At 41.6% G+C, this 21,813-nt stretch overlaps 1 protein-coding gene across 7 annotated transcripts in view; it reads left to right on the forward strand.

Annotated features, from left to right (window-relative positions):
• The window catches only part of PANK1 (pantothenate kinase 1), a 48,584-nt gene that overhangs the window by 9,135 nt on the left and 17,636 nt on the right, over positions 1-21,813 (forward strand). For 5 of the 7 annotated variants that reach the window (XM_023760500.1, XM_023760499.1, XM_023760498.1 and 2 more), the window contains exon 2: positions 17,051-17,403. The exons of 1 other annotated variant lie outside the window; for it this stretch is intronic. In XM_023760500.1, the coding sequence (XP_023616268.1) occupies positions 17,051-17,403 (353 nt within the window). Of the gene's footprint in view, positions 1-17,050; positions 17,404-21,813 lie in introns of those variants that run through there. One more of the 7 variants, XM_023760503.1, reaches the window with a different exon arrangement.

Below are 21,813 nucleotides of genomic sequence, written 5' to 3' on the forward strand. Positions count from 1 at the left end.
CATCGATCAGCTGCCTCCTGCACACCCCCCACTGAAGATGTGCCTGCAACCAAGGTACATGCCCTTGACCGGAATCAAACCCAGGACCCTTCAGTCCGAAGGCTGACACTCTATCCACTGAGCCAAACCAGTCAGGGCCTAAGAAAGTTCCTTTTTTTTAAAAAGTTATCTCAGGCCTTGAAGGAGTCAGATATGCATGCACAAAAGATATGAGAAGGATTAGGAGAGTGAGCACTTTTCCTTTATAAATTCAGCTTTTAGCTGCATGAATTGAACAAGGCTTCAGAATTCAGAACTGCTGCATTCAGTTCTTGGAACTTCATTTTAACCCCAGCCCAGCAAACTTTCTTCTGGTAAATGAGAGGACAGATATTTCTGGGCACCTGTTGCCTTTGAAACCAGCCTGTGAACTTTTTGGTATGCCTGACCTTGACCCTATGCTGAACCTGAGGCCGCAGGGACTTTAGATAGCAGCTCAGGACAGTCTGGACCTTCCTGAACCTCTGTGACCTGTGACCAGACTGGGCAGTGCCAGTTACTAGGAACCTCCTGGGGCTCCTGGACAAACAACTCCTGTGTAGCCTGAAGTAGGCTGTCCAGGAGTGACAGAGGCAGGGACGGACTTAGTTAAGTTCAAGCTCTTTATGTGTAAGCAGTGTGGTGAGACTTCCAGCAAAGCACAAGCACTCAGTAAGGGTTAGCTGTTATTATGGGTGATGGTGTTGGATGTCCTTTCTTATATTAAGTCAAAATCTGCCTCCCCATAGCTTTGACCTGTGTTCCTTGACAAGACAGTATAGCATCTGTCTTCTACGTGATGCTCATTAGATATTTAAAGACAGTCATTTTACCTTGGCTGTTTCTTGGGGTCCTACCCTCTGAAGGACCAAGACCCAAACCTTCATCTGCCAGACTTGATCACCCATGAGATTCAGAGCAGGTTGTATTAGGTTGCCAGAAAGTATTAAAGCTTTAGATTGGAGGGTGGCTTTGTGGGGTTGTCATAAAGGGATCAGGCAAGTGTTGATCTTAATATTAATATTAATTGAACACTGAGATTTAATAATCCCTATGGGTCCCACAGAGACAAACTAGTTGTTTTTTTTCTTTCCTTTGGGCCAGGCACTGTGCTCAACTCTGGATGACACACTCGGTTTCATGTGGTTCTAAGCTGGAGTGCAGCCTGAAGCCAGTTGCCTGGCTTGATTTCACTCAAATACTGTGGTAGTTCCGTGTCAATATCCTGTGGGTATTTGAGCCAGAGGACTTGAACATAGTTGAGGCTGCTTACTATTAACACTTGCCCAACTGCCTATGTTCGATGAAAAATATCTACAGAGATGCTATATATTTAGGGGGAGGAAGGTAATATCAGTTTGGCCAAGGAGATAATCACATCTTACCTTTTAAGGAAGGTTCTTTCTATGAGGAAGTGGCCCAAATGTGATTTATTCTTTGGGGTGACCACATATTTCTAAAGAGTGGTAGGGGGGTACCACAGGAGTCCCAGCAGTATGCTAGAGTTGACTCCTACAGGCTCTGGGAGCTGGTTGTATGCATTAATTCCTAACTCTGCATTCAATGTCCTTGTGTTAGTAGCTTGAAAATGGCCATCGTGGGAGTATTTACACAATGAAAACTGGCAAACGCTGAAAATCGGGGCTTTCTTTTCAGAGAGCCAGTTGTTAAACATTTACCGGCACACCACTGACTAGGATTCAGGTCACATGTCACTCAGAGAAAAGTCCCAGAGAGCATCAGTAATACAAACTGAATTATTAAAGCATTTGAGGCAGAGAATGGGAGGAACAGGTCAGCAGGGCCTCTGCTAAGTAGGACAATGCCAGAAGACAAGCTAGTTGAGGGAGCCTTATTCTCAGGAAAGTATTCTACAAATATTTGAGGGGCTTCTATGGTATAAGGGTAGACTTTGGAATCACATTGTTATCCGCCCCCCCTTTTTCTCTCTTAAATTCCTACCTCAAATATAGTTGGGCTCAGTGCTGAATTACCCAATAAGCCGAACAAGCAGGGGTTAGTGCACCAGCAGGGGGACCAAGGAAAGGAGAAGAAAAGAATATATTACATGTCTTCATGTTTTTATGATAGATATAGATATAGATATAGATAAGCATGCAGTAAAGTATTAACCAAAGGAAAATAATAACTTTGGACTTTTTTTTTTTTTTTTAAATATATTTCATTGACTCTTTACAGAGAGGAAGGGATAGAGATAGAGAGTTAGAAACATCGATGAGAGAGAAACATCAATCAGCTGCCTCCTGCACATCTCCCACTGGGGATGTGCCCGCAACCCAGGTACATGCCCTTGACCGGAATCGAACCTGGGACCCCTCAGTCCTCAGGCCGACGCTCTATCCACTGAGCCAAAGGAAAATAATAACTTTGGACTTCTTTATCCTTATTTTATGATTCACTGTTTTCATTTTGAGTGACTTGGAATATTTTGAGTTTCGCATTCATGACTTACGGTTTGGGAACACCAACATTTTTTTTTTCTTTAACTAGGAGGAAATCTCTGGCACCTTTCTAATGTATTTATTGCTGTAGAAATGGCAGGGTGGAGTTGCCAGAATAGCTTTATTTCATGATTCTGGCTAGGGCGGGCAGGTTGAAATTTGTCCTAGCCAAGAGAGAAAGGCACTTGGAATGTTTGTTTCCATAAACAAAATTTGTGAGGTAAAAAAAAGGGACTTTTTCCTTTATACCCAATTGAATTTTATTACAAAGGTAAACTGCTGCTCCATTTGTCCTCTCACTGTCCTAAAGGAGTATTTGGAGAGTGTTGAGATTTAAATAGTCTTTTTATTTAGGAAAATTTCAAAATTATTAAAAACACCAGAGTGTAGAGTATAATTAACTGCTAATTACTCATCACTCAGCTTCTATCATTATCAACTCATGTTCAATCTTATTTTATCTATTACAAGGGAACTTTCCCCTCCCAAACTAAGTGCTGTTGAAGCAAATCTCAGATATCAGATCATTTCAGTGGTAAATGTTTTCACATGTCTCTCTAAAAGATAAGAACCCTTTTAAAAATCCTCACCAAGGATATTTTCCCATTGATTTTCAGAGAGAGTGGAAAGGAAGGTGGGGAGAGAGAAACATTAATGTGAAACCGATCAAGGCCAGGTACATGCCTTTGACTGGAATCAAACCGCCAACCCTTCTGTGCATAGGCTGACACTGTGACAACTGAGTCACACAGGCCAGGACAAGAACTCTAAAAAAACTAACTGTACTCTGTTACTTGCTAAAAAGAAGTTAACAATTTATTATACCTAGCTGAGAGACTATATATAGTATTTTATGAAGCACAATAGATAAGTTCACGTATCTAACCACCGTGCATATTGTTACACTAGTGGCCCGTTGCATGAAGATTCGAGCAATAAGCCTTCCTTCCCCTGGCTGCTGGCACTGGTTTTCCTCCAGCACCCAGGACCCAGGCCTTTGGTCCGGCCGCAGCAGCGAGGCTTGGCTTCTCCCCCAGCGACCCAGGCCCCCAGCCCCTCCTTGAGCGGAGCCCAGGGCCAGCGGGAAGCTTGGCTTCCTCCATCGCCGGGAGCAACCCAAGCCTCCTGCTTGCTCCAGTTCTGTGAACGCCGCCATCTTCAGTCATCTTCAGTCTTCACTCTGTGTATGCAAATTAACTGCCATCTTTGTTGTGTTGATTTGCATAGTCACTCTGATGGGCTGGTGGGTGTGGTGGAGTGATGGTTAATTTGCATGTTTCTCTTATAGGATTCTGTTTGATAGAGAGATGATAATCTAATAATGTGTTGCCTGTGAGGATTCATTTGTTTGCCAGTACCTGTTATTATTTTTTATGATTGATTTATTTTATTTTATTTATTTTTTTATTCTTCTTTTATGATTGATTTTTAACCATTTTTTTCTTAGGCTGCGATTAGAAACCTTATTCTTGGTGCTAAATAGTAGGCTGCTAGAGAAAGGTGCTTTGCTCAGCCGATGTGGCTCAGTGGTTGAGCGTCGTCCTATGAACCAGGAGGTCACAGTTTGATTCCTGGTCAGGGCACATGCCTGGGTTGCAGACTCAATATCTAGTAGGAGGTGTGCAGGAGGTAGCAGAATGATTCTCTCTCATCATTGATGTTTCCATCTCTCCCTCTCCCTTCCCTTCTTTGAAATCAACTTAAAAAATAGCGCTTTGGTATCACTCCAAATCGCTGGACTAGAATGATTAGTATCTCTTCTGTAGTTTCTGGTTTGAGATTGAGAGATTAGAAACAGTATTAAAAGAATTCTAGCCCTCTCCTTTCCTCTGAAGTCATGTACAGTATAGAATTTCTAAGGGGTCCAAATAATATATTTAAAATTGTTCTTTAAAAATATTTTTGTCTATTTAAAAGCTGTAATTAAAAAGCATACGGGAGACCATCTAACTAATGTTTGAGTGGATTTGTTAACCTCTCTGAGCCTTAGTTTCTTCATCTGTAAAATGGGTATAATAATAGTGCCTGCCCTCCTCATTGGGTTATGAGAATTAAGTTAAATATTGGCTGTAAAGCACAGCACCTGGCATATGGTAAGCCCTTAATGTTAGTAGGTACAATGCTGCTGTTGGGTTAACTCATTATAGATGTTGGAATAAGCTTCTGAATTTTTATAAACAGGCCATTTATTGGCAAGTTTGTAGCTCCGAAGTCATTTAAAAAGTTTGGCCTGTGCATATATGTCCACACAAAATTGCACAAGCCAGTACACCACTTCAGCCCACGTGTACCAAACTCGGTTACATTGAGGCCAGGCTTAGGCATATTTGCTTGGCAAATGCTCTCACTCTGGCTTAGGTCAGTTATGCAATAACAAATAAATGGGTAACCTGTCAAGTCCTGGTAATGCTGTTCTTAGATTTTTAACACTTATTATAAGGTGTAGATGCTTTTAGTCTTATTTTTATATCTATTACAAGCAAAGTGAACAGTTGTTAGATATTTTTAGTATTCAGCTTTTTGTGAAGCATTTTCAGCGAGTCTTTTCAAGCGACGGAATCAGTTTTGAGTCAAGAAATCCCTGAGATTGCAAGAAAAGCTGTTTGAAAACCAGTTAGGATGCGCATCTCCTCTCTGTGAAGCAGGGCCCCCCCCCCCCCCCCCCCCCGCCGTGCCATCCACACAAAGTGCAGAAACACATTGGATGCTGAAGTTCATGAAACTGCAGCTGTTTTCCAGCCTTTATGTTCATCAAAACTGCATCGTTCTCACTAACTTTACATTCAATGTGCTATTTTTTGTAAACTAAACCATGCAAATAAGATTCTATTTCTCTCGTATGTGAGGTCCAGAGTTAAGATGTAATAGAACAAAAAAAGTGCCAATGCCAGAGTTTGAAAAATCTCACCTTAATGATATAGAAGGGCACTATGCCCCCAAACTAAATGGCACCAGATAAATAAAATTTTAAAGTTCATTTGTACACTTTTACATTTTAATCTCATTTCTCAATGAGATTTTACATCTAGCTGTGCCTCTGATAAAGATTGTTATCGTAAAAAAAAACAATTTATTACTAATTACAGTGATCATCACTTCTGGTAAACTTGCCAGCAATAACCCAGAGGCCAACTGAGATCCTGGAAGGAAGCGAACACTTCTGAACAACCAACATCAGTGTTGCCGAGTAGATAACATTGGAGATACTCCACCTGGAGTACTTCCTGTGCTCTCTCCGAGTCTCTGTGACTCTTACCAAAGTCACACTTCTAACAGACTTGATTATTCTGGTTCCTCTGCATTCATTGCAGGTTCGGGACAGACATGCTGCAGTAAAACCGACCGGCAGCAGCAAGAAATGAACAGTTAGTCCGATAGCAGGACATAGAAAGCTGTAATAAAGACAAAAGAATACTTAAGCCTAAACCATAGCAACCTGGGAAGCAGAGGTTCCTGTGGTTTCTGAGGACAACAGTATATGGTAGGCACACTAACGAATTCTTATATGACCCGGAGTCCTCAGAAAGAGCTACAGTTTTTTTTTTAAGAATGTGGGAAAGATTTTAAAAGATTTCTTTCTAAAACTATTAGAATTGGGCATTTATATTTTAAGTGTTATCTATAAAATGAAGACCAGAGCTGTGCATATGTATAAAATCTGCTTTATTGAGATATAACATTTAAAATGTACAGTTCAATGTTTTCAGCATGTCGAGTGCAATCATTGGCACAATTTTATTTTTTAATTCAGTTATTTTTAATTAAAATTGACGTACAGTGTTATATTAATTTTAGGTGTACAATATAGTGTTTCAACATTTATATGTCTTACAAAGTGGCCACTACCATAAGTCCAGCAACCATCCATCCACATATAGTTATAGTTACTAGAGGCCTGATGCACGAAATTCATGCAAGAGTAGGCCTTCTTTCCCCCCAGCTGCCAGCACCAGCTTCCCTCTGGCACCCAGGCCCCGGGCTTCCCTTGCAGCCCCGGCTTCATCTGGAAGATCATCCAGTCTAATTAGCATATTACTCTTATTTATAGATTAAGACTCTTCCCTATACCGGACCTTACAACTATAGAACACTTCGTCACCCCCAAAAACTTACTAGCAGTCATGCTCCTTTCCCCCCTACAACTTCAAAACCTAGGCAACCGCTAATCTTTCTGTCTCCATAGGTTGGCCTATTGTAGACATTTCATATAAATGCAATTTATAATATGTAGTCCTTTGTGGTTGGCTCCTTTCACTTAGCTTAGTGTTTTCAAGGTCCCATCATGTCTAAATTATATCAGTATTTTGTTCCTATTTATTTCCGAATAATATTTCATTGTACGGTGATATCACATGTGACTTACTCATTGCTTGATGGACTTCCACTTTTTGCTATTATGAGTAATGCTTCCATGGACTTTCGCATACCAGTTTTCGTGTGGACATGTGTTTTTAGTTCTCCTGGGTATATACCTAAGAGTGGACTTACAGATACTAAACTAACTTATGTTTAACCTCTTGCAGAACTGCCAGACTGTTTTCCAAAGTGACTGCACTATTTTATTTTCCCACAAGGGGTGTAGGAGGGTTCCACTTTCTCCACATCCTAACCCAACACTTGCTGTTTTCCATTTTTTTAGATTAATGCCATCCTAGTGGGTTTGAAGTAGTATCTTATTGTGGTTTAGATGTGTGTTTCCCTAAAAGCTCTCACGTCTCTCCAACACTGACATCCTGTGGTTTTAAACGTTCTTTGGGTTTGAATGTCATCTCCAGTTAAATAAGATCCTTGAATGGCTAGGAGGTGTCAGGTATTACTTTGTTATCGTTACTGTGCTTATGGGGGAACCCTGCATAGAGCTGCCATTGGTAAATATTAAAGGATTGCTTTAATTAAGTAGTGTCCGGCACGAGGACAATGTGAGTTTCACTCAGCAGAGTTTCCCCCCTTTCCAGACTGTTCTTGATTAACAGTAAGTCCTTGCAGCTAGAATGTAAGTGCCAACAGGGCAGGTGCATTGCCACCTCCCCAACTCCGTGCCACAGTGCCTCGCACTGTCTAGGAACAAATACAGATCTGTTCAGCGAGTCTGTGGATGCATGAGCACGTAGTTGTTCTCGGATTACTTGGCGAGGGTGCTTGTGACCTCTGTATTTCAGTTTGCATTGCAGGTGAGCATTTGGCACATCCTTCCTCCATCCCCACTCAGCTCAACTTTAGAGATTTGCCAGACGTTCACGGCCGAGCTAAAATAAACGAACAAACTCTATTTCCAGTAGACCTGTTGTTCTCCCTGGCGGTGCCCACTAGCAGTGCTGTTCTCTCCATAATTAGCCACTCTCTGGTGTTAAATTGTCAGGAGCATCCCTGAAGTCAATAAGCATGCTCTGGTGGCTTGTCAGGATGGCAAGCTAAACCTCTTGGTGATTTAAACTGGGATTTGTTTAAGCAAGTAATGAGATTACCATCCTGAGCCACAGGGAGGGGCAATGGATGGTTGGTGGAGCCCTTATGGGTAGAAGCTGTGATCAGCCCTGGTTGCTGAAACAATTTCATTGGAGATAGTCACACAGGTGCACTCATGCCCCTTGGCACATGCCTGCATAGTGAAACCTGTGGAATCTTCTTTAGTCCAGGGACTCTATTTCTGCTGAAGAAGATGGTGTGATTAAGGTCAGGGCCACGGGGAAGGTTGCTATTCACCTTCCCTTGCCTCTAGATTCTGTAGGACAGGCTGCTGCTTGGTGGGACATAGGGATGATGACCATAAATGTCTGCAATTGTTTTTTTTCCCGTCTCCTCAGCCTGAGAACATTACTTTGCATGGGAAACACATTTCATCCGCCGTTCACTTCCTCTCCTTAAGTCCTGGAGCAGAAACATAGGGCTGACTGTAGGGACAATGGGGAGAAAATGAGCTCGCTGGTCACTAGACTGACACCCCTCTTTCTACTGGGTGTCAGGGAGAGGCCCCAGGACCTTGGGAAAGTATATTTCACGGAGCTGCTCATGAACTTGAGCAGAAAACCAAGGAAACGAATTTTTAACTCCAGGGATTTGACATTTTGGATCCTCTCAGCTCCAGCTCCATCTTGCCCTGCTTCCTCCTGGTCCAGTGCAAGCTAAGAATGCATTTACTGGTGCCACCAGAATGGTGCCCTGCAGGAGTTTTTTATTTATTTATTTTTTCTTTCTCAAATCTTAACCTTGAAAAACCAGAGAAAGTAACATAACTTTTATGTTGGTGTTTCTGTCTGTATCAAGACCAACCACATGGTTTGTAAATCAAAGAATGTCTGCCTGCCTGACCTAAATACATCAGTGCTGTTCCCAGAGCTAACTTCTTTCTTACTCTCTCTCTCTTTCTTAAATTTGGGGTACATGTTTCAAATGTACAATTCAATGAAACATCATCTGCACACTGCAGTGTGTGCCCATCAACCCAAGCAAAGTCTCTTTCCGTCCCCATTTTCCCCATCTTCGCCCACCTCCACCTACCCTACCCCTCCTTTCCCTCTGGCTATCACCACACTGTTGTCTGTGTCTGGGTGGTGGATGGATGAATGGATATATGAATATATATATCTCCTAATCCCTTTACCTTCTTTCAAACAGTCCCCTAAGCCCCCTCCCTCCCTTCTGACAGCTGTCAGTCTGTTCCATGTATTCATGCCTCTGTTTCTACTTTGTCAGTTTATTTTGTTCGTTAGAGTCTACATAGAAGTGAGGAAGCTAAATTTTTTTTAAATGTATTTTATTGATTTTTTTATAGCAAGGAAGGGAGAGGGATAGAATAGAGAGTTAGAAACATCGATGAGAGAGGAACATCAGCTGCCTCCTGCACACCCCCCACTGGGAACATGCCCGCAACCAAGGTACATGCCCTTGACCAGAATCGAACCCGGGACCCTTCGGTCCACAGGCCGATGCTCTATCCATTGAGCCAAACCGGTCAGGGCATGGGAGCTAAATTCTTTATGGAGGAATGCCCGGTTACCTTTAAAACAGGAGCCACTGGGAGAGAGGCGCACAATGACAGATTTAATTAATACGAGATGGATAATAACTGTATCATCCACTCAAAAGCTGTATTTAAAATTGGAAAAGCACCTGCAGTACTCATGTAATAAATTGTCCATAAGTAATTTTATTAACAAGCAATTAGATGTGTTCAAGGCCCTCATGGGAACAGGAATGTCTACTGGGCCATTACTGTGCCTGGCCCTTGGCTGCCAGCCGGAGTCCCTTAAAGTTACTAGCAAGGACAGCTCATTCAAACTCCCGATTTCTCACTTTTAATTTGTGGTCCAGCTGCTTAAAATATTCATTTTGATTCCACTGGAACGGTGGTTTTGAACTTGACCAGTGAGAGTTACAGAGGGCCCTCACTGAAAACGTTTTCTTCAGTTGGACTGCTTCAGAATATGCAGGCGTGGCCGGGGACTTGTATTTTAACAATACTAAAAGTAAAGTTGCGTTAAGGAAATACAACAGGAAACAAACCGTAAAGATTCAGTTCAAATTGCAAATGCAAAGTAAACTCTGGTATGGCATCCTGTTTCTTCTAATCTGGGTTTGTGGAGCAAACTGGAAGAGGCCAGCTTTCATGAGCCCCAGGTACCTTTGCCTTCAGGGACCCCTTCCATGAAAATTAAATAAAAATATTTTACTACTATGTCGGTATAAAGATTAATGCATTGATATGGTATAGTACAATGTTTTGGGGGTTTTTTAGCTGAATTTTTCCCCCTGATTTTAAGAGAAATTAAAATATGTTTGTGCTTGTTAAAAAACACCACAGGTCCTAGGCACTGAGCCCATTGTGCTCACAGGTAGTTCGGGACTGCATGGTGAAGGTGAGGAAACCCAGACTTCAGACCTGGTGGCTGATGCGATGATATTTCTTGCCTCAGAAGTCCTGAAAGCAGCCCTCACTATTCTTTCTTCTTCTGGAATGTGAGAATCTGATCAGCCCTTTTGTTCCCACCTGTGTGGGTGAGAGGGCGAAGGCTGTGTCAGTGAGAGAAGGGCTATTGCCATGCGGGCGTGTGGTCTTTCCCGCAGTGATCCTTTCCTGAAAACATATCCTTGTCCCTTTAAGTGTATTTTGAAATGCTACATTCAACAGAAGGGTTTTTCCCTGACAATAGTATACTGGTATGTAGGTGGATAAATCCGGCCTCTCCCACCCTACATTCCTACCTGAGACCTGGTCATGTCAGCTGCCTAACTGGCTAAACAACTCTGCTCATGGGTGGCAGACTTTCCTTTTCTTCCTTTCTCTTTCTTCTTTCTTTCTGGGTAGGGTCTTGCCTGAGAAGGGAAGGAAATGGTGAGGTGGGAATGCTGGCTTGCTCTTTTCCATGGGCAGGGCCAGAAATCAGCTATCTGCTCATTGAAGCCAAGTTAACACAACTTCTTTTTCTTTTGCCTCATTGCAGAGAAATTTTTTTATTAAGAATTCTAAAATAACTGATTATGAAGATTAAATGTATTGATTGTAAAAATTTGGAAAGCATCATCAGAAAAGCCAGAAGAGAAAAAAAAGTCACCTAATTCATGATACAGAGATAACGGCTATTAACATTTTGGCCTAAAGTTTCCTGTATTTTCTTTTTAATTTTTATACAAAATTGTAGTCATATGAAGTATACAATTTAATCATCTGACCTGTTCACTTAATAATACATAATGAACATTCTCACGTCATTAAGTGCCATCCTGCAAAATGGATAATCATTTATTTAACCTTCCCTTTATTTGGGGACAACAAATTAGTTTTCTCATTATTACCAAACCTTTAATGATTTTTTAAGGTAAATTTTTGAATGCATGCATAATTATTTACTTAGTGTAAAGTGGAACTAATGTATTAGGGTATAGCACTCTGGAGCATTTAAATATATATTTTCAAATAGCCCATGGAAAGGCTACACGAGTTTACATTGCCATCAGTACTCTGTTAAGTGCTTGAATCCTTGTACCCTGGCCAACACTGGTATTGCCATGTGACTAAAATTCAAACTAAAGAAATCTGGTATGCATTAATTTGATAGAAACCAAGACTCAAGTTTCTCTGCACTGAGTATTTAATGTTTAGCATATTGGTCTGTGTGCAATAAGTATGGGTTTCCTTACAGTGTTATAGAAACCCTTTTATTACATTTTACATTTACCACTTTTTTCAAGGTCCTTGTGTTACCAGTGAGATGAAGAGGCCTCAATTCTTATCTTCTTGAGGGAAAGATTTCAACGAAGAGAGGAAGTGTGAAAAAGCAAACAAGAATTTCTTGACTGCATTAAAAATATACTTAGGACAAGGAAACAAGGAAGGGCTTAACATAGAAGGAGCAACAGGAGAGCCCAGGCTGGGCTGCCTTGGCTCACTGGGAAGTCAGAGAAAAGGAGGCCTTGGAGACAGGTTCGGAGGGTTAGCATGGGACGACCTGCCGCTGCCCATTGCTCCCCTGGTTGCAAGTCTCCTGGGATCCCTTAGAGGTCAGGGGATGTTCTCAATTAACAAGCAACAAACAACTCAACTCTTGCAAAACAGGGGATATTGGCTCATGAAACTGAAAATGGACTCTGTAGACACCTAGTGTGACTGATCTTAGGCAAGTCCTTGATCTTTCTAAGCCTTACTTTTCTTAATCTGTAAACAGGATAGTCCAGTTCTTAAAGTTAAATATGGCTATGACTATATTTGCAAAGAATTACATTATACTATCAACCAAAATTAGGCGTAGTGAAGGGAAGGAGAACAACAAATTTTTAAAGAAACATAATCATATCACACAACAGAATCTAAGTTAACAAGGTCGGGTTTTTTGTTTGTTTTTAACTTGTAGCGGTCCTTAGGCGGCTGCAACGTAACTAGCATTTATGTAGTGCAAAAATATCTCCGAAATGCTTTAAAGGTCTTTTTTTCTGTTGGTAACACAATCCTCAGACATCTTTCCCACCTATTAGTGTGCTTGACAAATCTATTTACAAATAGTGGGAAAAGCAATTCAGTCCTGCTACTCCCTACTCAGAAGGAATTATGGCAGAAATAAATGACATCTCGGTGGACCCTCGAGAGGTCTGTTAAACTGTGACAACAGCTGGTTGCTGAGTCACATCAGTGCCTAGAGGAGTTGATCTTGAGCACTCGGTGCCTAATTTACATACAGGAAGAAATATTGGTGTTAGGGGCCTTCACCCCACCAGGAGCACCTCTTAAAGCTTTGTGGCTGGTTGTTCAAGGGGAGGTAGATTTTCTAATGCCAGGCTCCCTTAGCTCTTTAAAATTGCTTCTTTGGTAGAAAAACTTTTCCTCATTTTTGCTATTTGGAGTTCACTCTGTAACCTTTGAAACTTACTGCAGGAAACCTAAGTGCCCCACAGAGACTATTCTAGTGTTCTGAAAAGGTCTTTAAGAAACAGGCTTTGTTTTAAAGCCACCGACTACCAATAAACCCTTTTATTATTTTCACCACAATATTTGGAATACAGATTCATTTCAAGGTTTTAATGACTACCAGATTGCCAGTCTTGGAGGACTGTGTTGAGAGACATTTTTAGACAGAAAAAAATGCAGCAGGACCTACATACCTTTTTGTTAGCGCTCAGCTACCACATGTTTATCGGCGATACTGGCAGTCCCTGGGTCTGGTCTGCAGGAGAGGAGGGAGGGTTTCAGGGAAAAGAAAGCAGCCAAAGATTCTGATGGAAGATGTATTAGTCTGGATCACTCTGCAGTGATGAATAACTTTCAAATGTCAGTGGCTTAAAACAGCAAAGGTTTGTCTCATTCACAAAGGTTTGTCCATTGAGGGTGGCTGGGGGCTCCATTCTGACTCACTATCGCTGTTATAAAATGGCCAGGAGTTACAGCCTGCCCCATGGGACTGACGGAAGAGAACAAGAAGTATTTGGCCAGCACTACTAGGGACTGCCACAGCTTGTGTTTCTGATGGCTAGATATTTGGCTCGCTCTCCCGCCTGCAAGTGAGATACGGTCATCCCCTCCCCAAAGGAAACAACCCTGAAGTCCTTCCCAGTCACAGTGTCTGCATGATGCACAGCAGGCTCTAAATTAGGGGGTGATACAAAGTCATTTTGACATCAGCTCGGATCTAGAAACTTCTGAACTAAAAGAGGCAAGTTACCTGCTTTTCACCACCCCCATACATTGTATATTAATGTATTAATAGTTGGTTGGGCGTTGTCTCAAGCACCAAAGGGTTGCCAGTTCGATTCCCAGTCAAGGCATATGCCCTGGTTGCAGGCTCGATCCCCGGTAGGGGGCATGTAAGAGGCGGCTGATTGGTGTTTCTCTTCCTCCCTCCCTCCCTCTCCTTTCCTCTCTCTCTCTCTAAAAAATCAATAAAAATATTTTTTAGAAAAGGAAATAGGCTTCTTAACTATTTCACTGTGCTTTATTTCCATATGCCCAGCGCTCTGTTCTTGGCATCATCCTTATATTCACTGTGTGCCTTTGTGTTGTGCTCCCAGCCTTTCTTTATTGACTTGGTCAGTGATACTTTGAACCTGTCAGGCTCTGGTGGGAAAGCCAAACCTCTAGTTTCTTTCCCCCTGAGCTATTCTAATGGAAAGAATTAACTAGTTGGGGACACCTTCACTCTTTCAGAGTGCTAAGAGTAAGTGTGATAGTCATTTTCTTTCTCCCAACCTCACCCTAATGCTAAGTGCTAAGTGAGATTTTCACTCAGAGGCTTTCTCACTCAGAGGCTTTCTCAGTTTTAGTGAGGCTTTCTCACTTTTATCGTTTACATGTTGGGGAAGAGAAGCAGCTGCTTTTTTTCCAGCCTTACAAGTCTGACTTGATGGATTCTGTTCCCTTTCCTTTTTGTTTGTAAACCTTGTTTTGGTTACCCCTTTTAAAATTCAGCCAACAGGCCCTGACCGGTGTGGCCTTAGTTGGTTGGAGTGTCATCCCTTGCACCAAAAGGTGGTGGGTTCGATTCTCGGTCAGGGCACCTACCCAGGTAGCAGGTTTGATCTCAGGTTGGGGTGTGTGCCAGAGGCAACCAATTGATGTTTCTCCCTCTTCTCTCTTCCTCTCTCTGCAATCAATAAAACAAAAGGCTGAATGTTATTCTAAAAACAAAGAAAGCTCAGCTAACAGTAGCCAATAGTCACCAACACTTGCTACGAATATTTGCCCTTGAACCTCTTACACGAGATCTCCTAATTATTTAGGTATATATATCTGCTTTCCAAGTTCTCATACATGATAGTTTTACCGAATGCTTTGCCAGCCTCCAGAATTTGTTTCCTCACTCCCTGATGCCTGCCTGTAGGCTAGTGTCACACTTTTTGTTGCTGTTGAATAGGCCAGGTTCTGTTGCAGTAACAGACAATTCCCATATCTCAGTGGTTTAAAGAACAAATATTTATTTCATGCTCATGCTGTCACTGAGGATTGTCTGCATCCTCACTCCAGGACTAGGCTGACAGATCAGCCACTACCTGGAATACTTCCGATTGCTATGGGAAAGTTCTAGAGGGTCTCATGCCTGGCCTGGAAGCAATGACCTACTCATCAGTTCTCGCTTTTAAAGCGGGTTTCCTTCAGCATTGTTTTTGAGCTGTATTCATGTTGAAACCTATACATCTAGCTGATTTAACTACTTATCTATAGCACCTGGTTTTATGAGCATTAAGCTTCTATTTTGGACACACCTCACTATGGTAGAAACCATTTTGAATGAGCAGATCAGCTCACTTGTTGCATAAGTCTTCTTGGGCAATTTGAACCTCATCTACTGAACATTCTTGATGAATAGTCTAGAAATTTTTGAAAATGACATCTGGTGTAAGACGGAGGAGTGAAGGATGAAGGCAAACATCCTGTATCTGGACCCACCATCACTTCTGGCAGACATGAAACAGATTCTTATCAGTGGTTCAGCTGAATTTATCTAAACATCTGGGTATCCTGGATTAACGAGCTAGTGAATCATAGTGGTAACTGCACTGGGAAGTCCGTCCTTCCTCTTCTTTTCTATCTCTTCTGCAGCTTGTGTAGGGGGAGCGTCACTTTAGGGAGACCTTGATATCAGGAAGATAAAATAAAACTACATTTGAAATATGACAGTGTTCTATAAAAGCATTAAAATACGAATACCAAAACCTCCAGTTTTTCATGAAGGTAAACTAATACAGTATTCCAATTCTGTTCCCTTTTGCCTTAACCAAAACTACTGATAAAACATTTGCCTGAATTTTCAGAACCTGACACACTTTTTCTCACTGTTTTGTTGAGTTGCCCACAAAAGCTTTGAAATGGCTGAAAAATGAGCTGGAGGTAAAGCAGGAAGAAGAAACCTGGACTCTTAAGTAACATAATGTTTAGGTGCCCCTGTTGCATTTTGAAAAGTGAGACTTTGTGCAGTTGCCTATCCCTACCAAACAGAGGCCCGGTGACAGGCGTGGCTGGATGAAGATGGCAGGCATGGCTGGATGAAGATGGATTTCTGGTGCAGAACTAGATTATTTTCTGGGTTTCACACTGCTGTTCTGTCCAGTCTGTCCTGAGATGGTTCCTAATTCTCATTATCACTGAATACTGAATTCTTCTTCTTCTTCTTTTTTTTTTTTACTTTGGTGTGTGCTGAAAGTTCTAAGTGTAGAATTTTCTCCATCTCCTCCCCGATCTCTAGCCTCCACCCAAATAACCTGCTCATCTTGCTACCCCCTCAAAATAGTAACATTTCTGTGGTCTCATATAATCACAAACATAGGGGTCTTTCTTCTGTCTCTGCTCCTTCCCCTCTCTCACACTCACCTCTTTTTCTTTTCAAACCAGGTAGGATACATACATACATACATATATTATACTTTCTGAATCTTTTGTTTTCTCTAACAGAAAGGAAGAAAGAAAGGAGATGTAACAGGAGCTGTTCTCCTTAGAATCCCGCCACCATAGGGGTCATTATGTCTGCCCATCACCTCTGATATTCCACATTTTCTCCCCTTCTGCTTCCTATTTATTTAAAGCAGTGGAGTCACGCGTTAGGACGTCAGTTCATGGAGGCAAAAAGCAAATGCTGTAAAAATTATCATTGAAAAGTGCCCTGGGAGGTACCGTGAGGATTAGCTATCCATATGCCATCTATTGACACACCTAGCACAGCTGGTTTTTCCAGAAGAGGCCATTTTTCTTTGGCTAAAGTTCTGATAAAATAGTTAGCATTTGGGAGCCATGCTATATGCAAAATACGTATTTTTTAAGTATTGGAACTGCACCCACCTTGGTGAGATTTCGAGCCCTGAGCAGCACATGAGTATTGAGACTGGCTTAGGGAACTGCAGATCCTGTTTCTCAGCTCAGAGTCAATCCCGATGCAGACTCTAATTGAGTGGAGTATGGGCAGAATCATGGGCACCATTTAAATTGTGAATTTCTCCTTGCCTGTCTTTTCTTTTGGTGCATATATTTGAAATCAAGTAAACGGAATGTTAAATGCACATGCAGATGTGGCACCATAGCATTTCATGACTGAAGATTAAAAAATCATTTATTTGCATGCATAGAATTCAGTGGCACTGTCTTTCTGTCCTAGCATTCCCATGGTTTGGCATGGATATCGGTGGAACCCTGGTTAAATTGGTCTACTTTGAGCCAAAGGATATTACAGCTGAAGAGGAACAAGAGGAAGTGGAGAACCTGAAGAGCATCAGGAAGTATTTGACTTCCAACGTTGCTTATGGGAAAACCGGGATCCGAGATGTCCACCTGGAATTAAAAAACTTGACCATGTGTGGACGCAAAGGGAACCTGCACTTCATCCGCTTCCCCAGCTGTGCCATGCACATGTTCATTCAGATGGGCAGCGAAAAGAACTTCTCCAGCCTTCATACCACCCTCTGTGCCACGGGAGGCGGGGCTTTCAAGTTCGAAGAGGACTTCAGAATGGTAAGGGGGTTTGTCCTTGTTAAAACAGCCGAACCACCTCTTAGAGAAAGAAAGAGAACCTCTGATATGTTCATAATCATGGCATCTCATACCGAAGGACTAGACGACTACTAACTAGCCTTGGGAGTTTGAACAAGTGCACTTCACCTCTCTGTGCCTCAGTTTCCTCATCTATGGAATAGTTACTGCCTCATAGGGTTGTTACATGGAGGATTAGATGAGGTAATATGTACCCGGCACTTCATTAATGCTCAAAAAAATGTGTTGCCATTCTCAACTTTTGTTATAATTAGTGCTGCACAGTATGCTAAAGACAATATGATATAAAACTCCCTCTCGAGTTTTCCTCAGACACTTACTACACAATTTCTTGAAAAGCATAATCACTGAGTCAGTTTTATAGGTATGTAGACTGTGGCCCACAGGAAAGGTTCTCTAGAAATCTTACTAAAAATTATCACTTCTGTCTACCCATTTGCACTGTCTTTTTGTTTATGAATGCCATTCAAAAGTTTTGCTCACAAACAAAAAAATGAAATCTTTGATAGGTGAGTTCCTTTATTAATGAGCACGATGTAGGAGGTGCTACATAATCAGAATAGTGCCGTATCCTGACTGGAGGTACATTCCAACTCTGTGTTGCTCATTTAGATTTGACAAATTTAGCTCAGTGGAAGATATGACTGAATGACATGGAGCCCAAACGTTGCCTTTATTTAGCAATCCCTTAACACCTAAATGTTCCCATTTGCCCATCTTTACAGTCAAGGTAATCTTTGTACTGTCCAGCCTCATCTCACAGGGAATAAAGTGAGAAGAAAAGGAATAATAGGTGGAGAAAAGAAAGGAAACAAGACTAACAGAAGTGATGGAACATAGGAGAAGGAAGGGTTGGAAGATTTGGGGATTAGTCCTGCCAGAAAGTTGAAAATATAGTGAGGGTAAGATGTAAAATACAGAGAGGTAAGCCTAGAGTACAGATCACTGGCATTTTGTCATGGAAGTAATGGACATGTGCTGCTGAGGCAAGCACTGCCGTGGAACTAATATAATCCTGTCTTGTCATAAAGTCTATCATTAATGAATGAAATAATGAGGCAGTGCGTTACTCATGGTATTAAGCCATAATGAAAACTGCATTAGTATCGTCAAAGGTAACATCGTTTATCTCATTGATTGTTCTAAATCAGCAGTTCTCAACCTGTGGGTCGCGACCCCTTTGGCGGTCGAATGACCCTTTCACAGGGGTCACCTAAGACCATCCTGCATATCAGATATTTACATTACGATTCATAACAGTAGCAACATTACAGTTATGAAGTAGCAATGAAAATAATTTTATGGTTGAGGTCACAACATGAGAAACTGTATTTAAAGGGCCAGGAGGTTGAGAACCACTGTATCTAAAGTGTCTAGAAGAGCTGGCAATGGAGTCCTACCACAGTATCCTGAGATTAATTATCTTCAGGTTTTGGCTTTTTTCTTTTGTGTCCCCTTTCCCTACCCAGCAGTAGAATTAAGAGTTTCTAGGAGTGCCCCCTTGATAGGAGGTGGGGCATCACCAAAATTCTGATTCAGGCGAAAGGAATGCTGACCCAACCCTATTGCTGTCAAGCTCACCAGTTTTCTCACTATTTGTCCTTCTTCCCTGGAGAGCCTGAAATGAACCAAGGTGACCTGGAGCGTTTATGCAACATCCATCAGTGCCTCCATCTCTCCTCTGGGGTAATGTGTGTTCTAGGAGGAAGTTACTCAATGGTTGTTGGCCGTGAGCAAGTGTGTTTCTCAAGATTCTGAACTGGGAAAGGTCACAACTCATTACAACCAAGGTGAAGCCTGCAGGCAAGCTGTTGGTGCCTAAGGGAGCAGGGTTATGTGCCAGCCATGTGCCACTTAACGACGGGAAATGTTCTGAGAAACTTCATTGCTATGCAAACATAGAGTACACGTACACAAATCTACAGGCTATAGCCTACCACCATACAATATAACAACATATTGCTCCTAGGCTACAAGCCTGTATGCATGTTACTGTACAAAACAACAGGAGATTAAAACAAGCACAAAAGAAAATGATACAATCACGAGATGTGGTAAGCACCAGACGCGTGAGGCTGCTGCTGGCGTAACATGGCATACTGTTTTACAGCAAACTTATTGTTTATTATTTTTAAAATCTTTATTGTTTAAAGCATTACATAAGTCTCCTTTTCCCCCCATTGACTCTCCCTAACCGCCCCCAGCATATGCCCTCACCCCCCTACTGTCTGTGTCCATTGGTTATGCTCATACGCATGCATACAAGTCCTTTGGTTGATCTCTTACTCCCGCCTTCCCTCATAGGTTGGACAGTCTGTTCGATGCTTCTATGACTCTGGCTCTATTTTTGTTCATCAGTTTATGTTGTTCATAAAACTTATTGTTTTTTGATTTTTTTAAATACATTTTTTATTGATTTCAGAGAGGAAAGGAGAGGGAGAGAGAAATAGAAACATCTATGATGAGAGAGAATCATTGATCGGCTGCCTCCTGCACGGCCCCTACTGGGGATTGAACCCGAAACCTGGGCATGTACCCTTGACCAGAATCGAACCTGGGACCCTTCAGTCCACAGGCTGACACTCTATTCACTGAGCCAAACCAGGTAGGGCCAGTTAGGTGTTTTTAAAAATCTGAGTAATTAGGACTCACTAAAGATGTTCAGCAGACCCTGCAGAATTAGCAGTTATATCTGATGACTATATCCTGTTCATATATGGTAAATGTACTTAAAGTCCATATTCTTCATCCAATTTAGAAGGAATAAGAAAGAGCTATAAACCATGAGACAATATTAAATTAGACCTCTGTGTAGAATATTTAGTACAATGTGTAGAGGAGATGTTTGTTTGTTGCTAGCACTTACTTTGAAATGATTTTGAGGGGAAAGTTGAGATAGTAGTGTTTGCTTTGCTTAGATTATTTGCCCTAACAGGTTTTCCTTTTTCCCTAGCATAGTTTCAGGATGTGCAGCTGGACAGATTGTGTCTCTGTCCATGTTTGTGATGTTGTCTCTGGACATGGCTATCGATATTGTTGACAGACTTCTGATTAATTTTTAAGCAGCTTAACCTATGATCCCAAGACTGACTGATGAAATTTCTACTTTTCCATTTGGGTGATCCAGGAAGTGATAACTTTCCTGTTTCAATTTAACAAATGTTTATTGCGTGTCTATTATGGACAGGCCTTTGATCATGGTGCTCAGGGGCATCCACTGAACCAGAAAACAAACCAGAATGTGACAGATGCTCTGAGCGTCATTCTCAGGAATCCAGGACTGAGAGAGTAGCATTTGCACTGCTATGTCTCACTATAGTCTTAGGTCTCCAGATGGATGTTTTTTTAAAAAATATATATTGATTTCAGAGAGAAGGGAGAGGGAGAGAGAGAAACATCAATGATGAGAGAATCATTGATCAGCTGCCTCCTGCATGCCCCCTACTGGGGACCGAGTCCACAACTCCGGGCATGTGCCCTTGACTGGAATCGAACCCAGGACTCTGCAGTCCGCAGGCCAATGCTCTATCCACTGAGCCAGACGAGCTAGAGCTCCAGATGGGTTTATACTTCCAGCATTACCCCCTTAAATTGTATATAATTGTGTACATCTCACACAAAAGTTTCACTTGGAAAAAAAGAAAATGCTTGGAACCTTTTATGAGATAGACTTAATTTATTGCCGGTGTCACTTAGAATGATTGTTTGGGTGCATCACCTTGTCAGTAACCTGTTCTAACTAATTCCGTTCTGCAGCGACAGCTTCAGTGGGTTTTGTTGATTGGGAAGTTCAGATGAGTGACACAAAGTCAAACATTTTCTTCTAGCTTAGTACTTTTATAGGTTGTTTCCAGAACCCAGAAGCAGTACCCATTAAGAATGAAGACGACAGCCCTAACCAGTTTGGCTCAGTGGATAGAACCTGAAAAGTCCCAGGTTCGATTCCGGTCAAGGGCATGTACCTTGGTTTCGGGCACATCCCCAGTAGGGAGTGTGCAGGAGACAGCTGATCAATGTTTCTCTCTCATCGATGCTTCTAACTCTCTATCCCTCTCCCTTCCTCTCTGTAAAAAAATCAATAAAATATATATATATTTTAAAAAAAGAATGAAGATGAGAGAAGACAGCAAAGCTGTGGGAGATATTTGCAAGTTTATCATGTAGGGAAAGTTATTAAGCTCTATGAGCCTTAACCATAGAATAAGGATAATAGTACCTAGTTGTAGGGTTTTGTGAGAATTAAATGATCTAGTACAGGTGCTTGGCATGTAGTAAATGATAAATACCAGTTATTACTTTCTTAAATAGATTTTAAAAACCATTTAAGTTAGACTGTATAAATTATCTTCATTAATTGGTTCAGTTTCAGGT

The sequence above is a fragment of the Myotis lucifugus genome, unplaced genomic scaffold (assembly GCF_000147115.1).
Source record: "Myotis lucifugus unplaced genomic scaffold, Myoluc2.0 scaffold_184, whole genome shotgun sequence".
In the NCBI taxonomy this organism is placed as follows: domain Eukaryota; kingdom Metazoa; phylum Chordata; class Mammalia; order Chiroptera; family Vespertilionidae; genus Myotis; species Myotis lucifugus.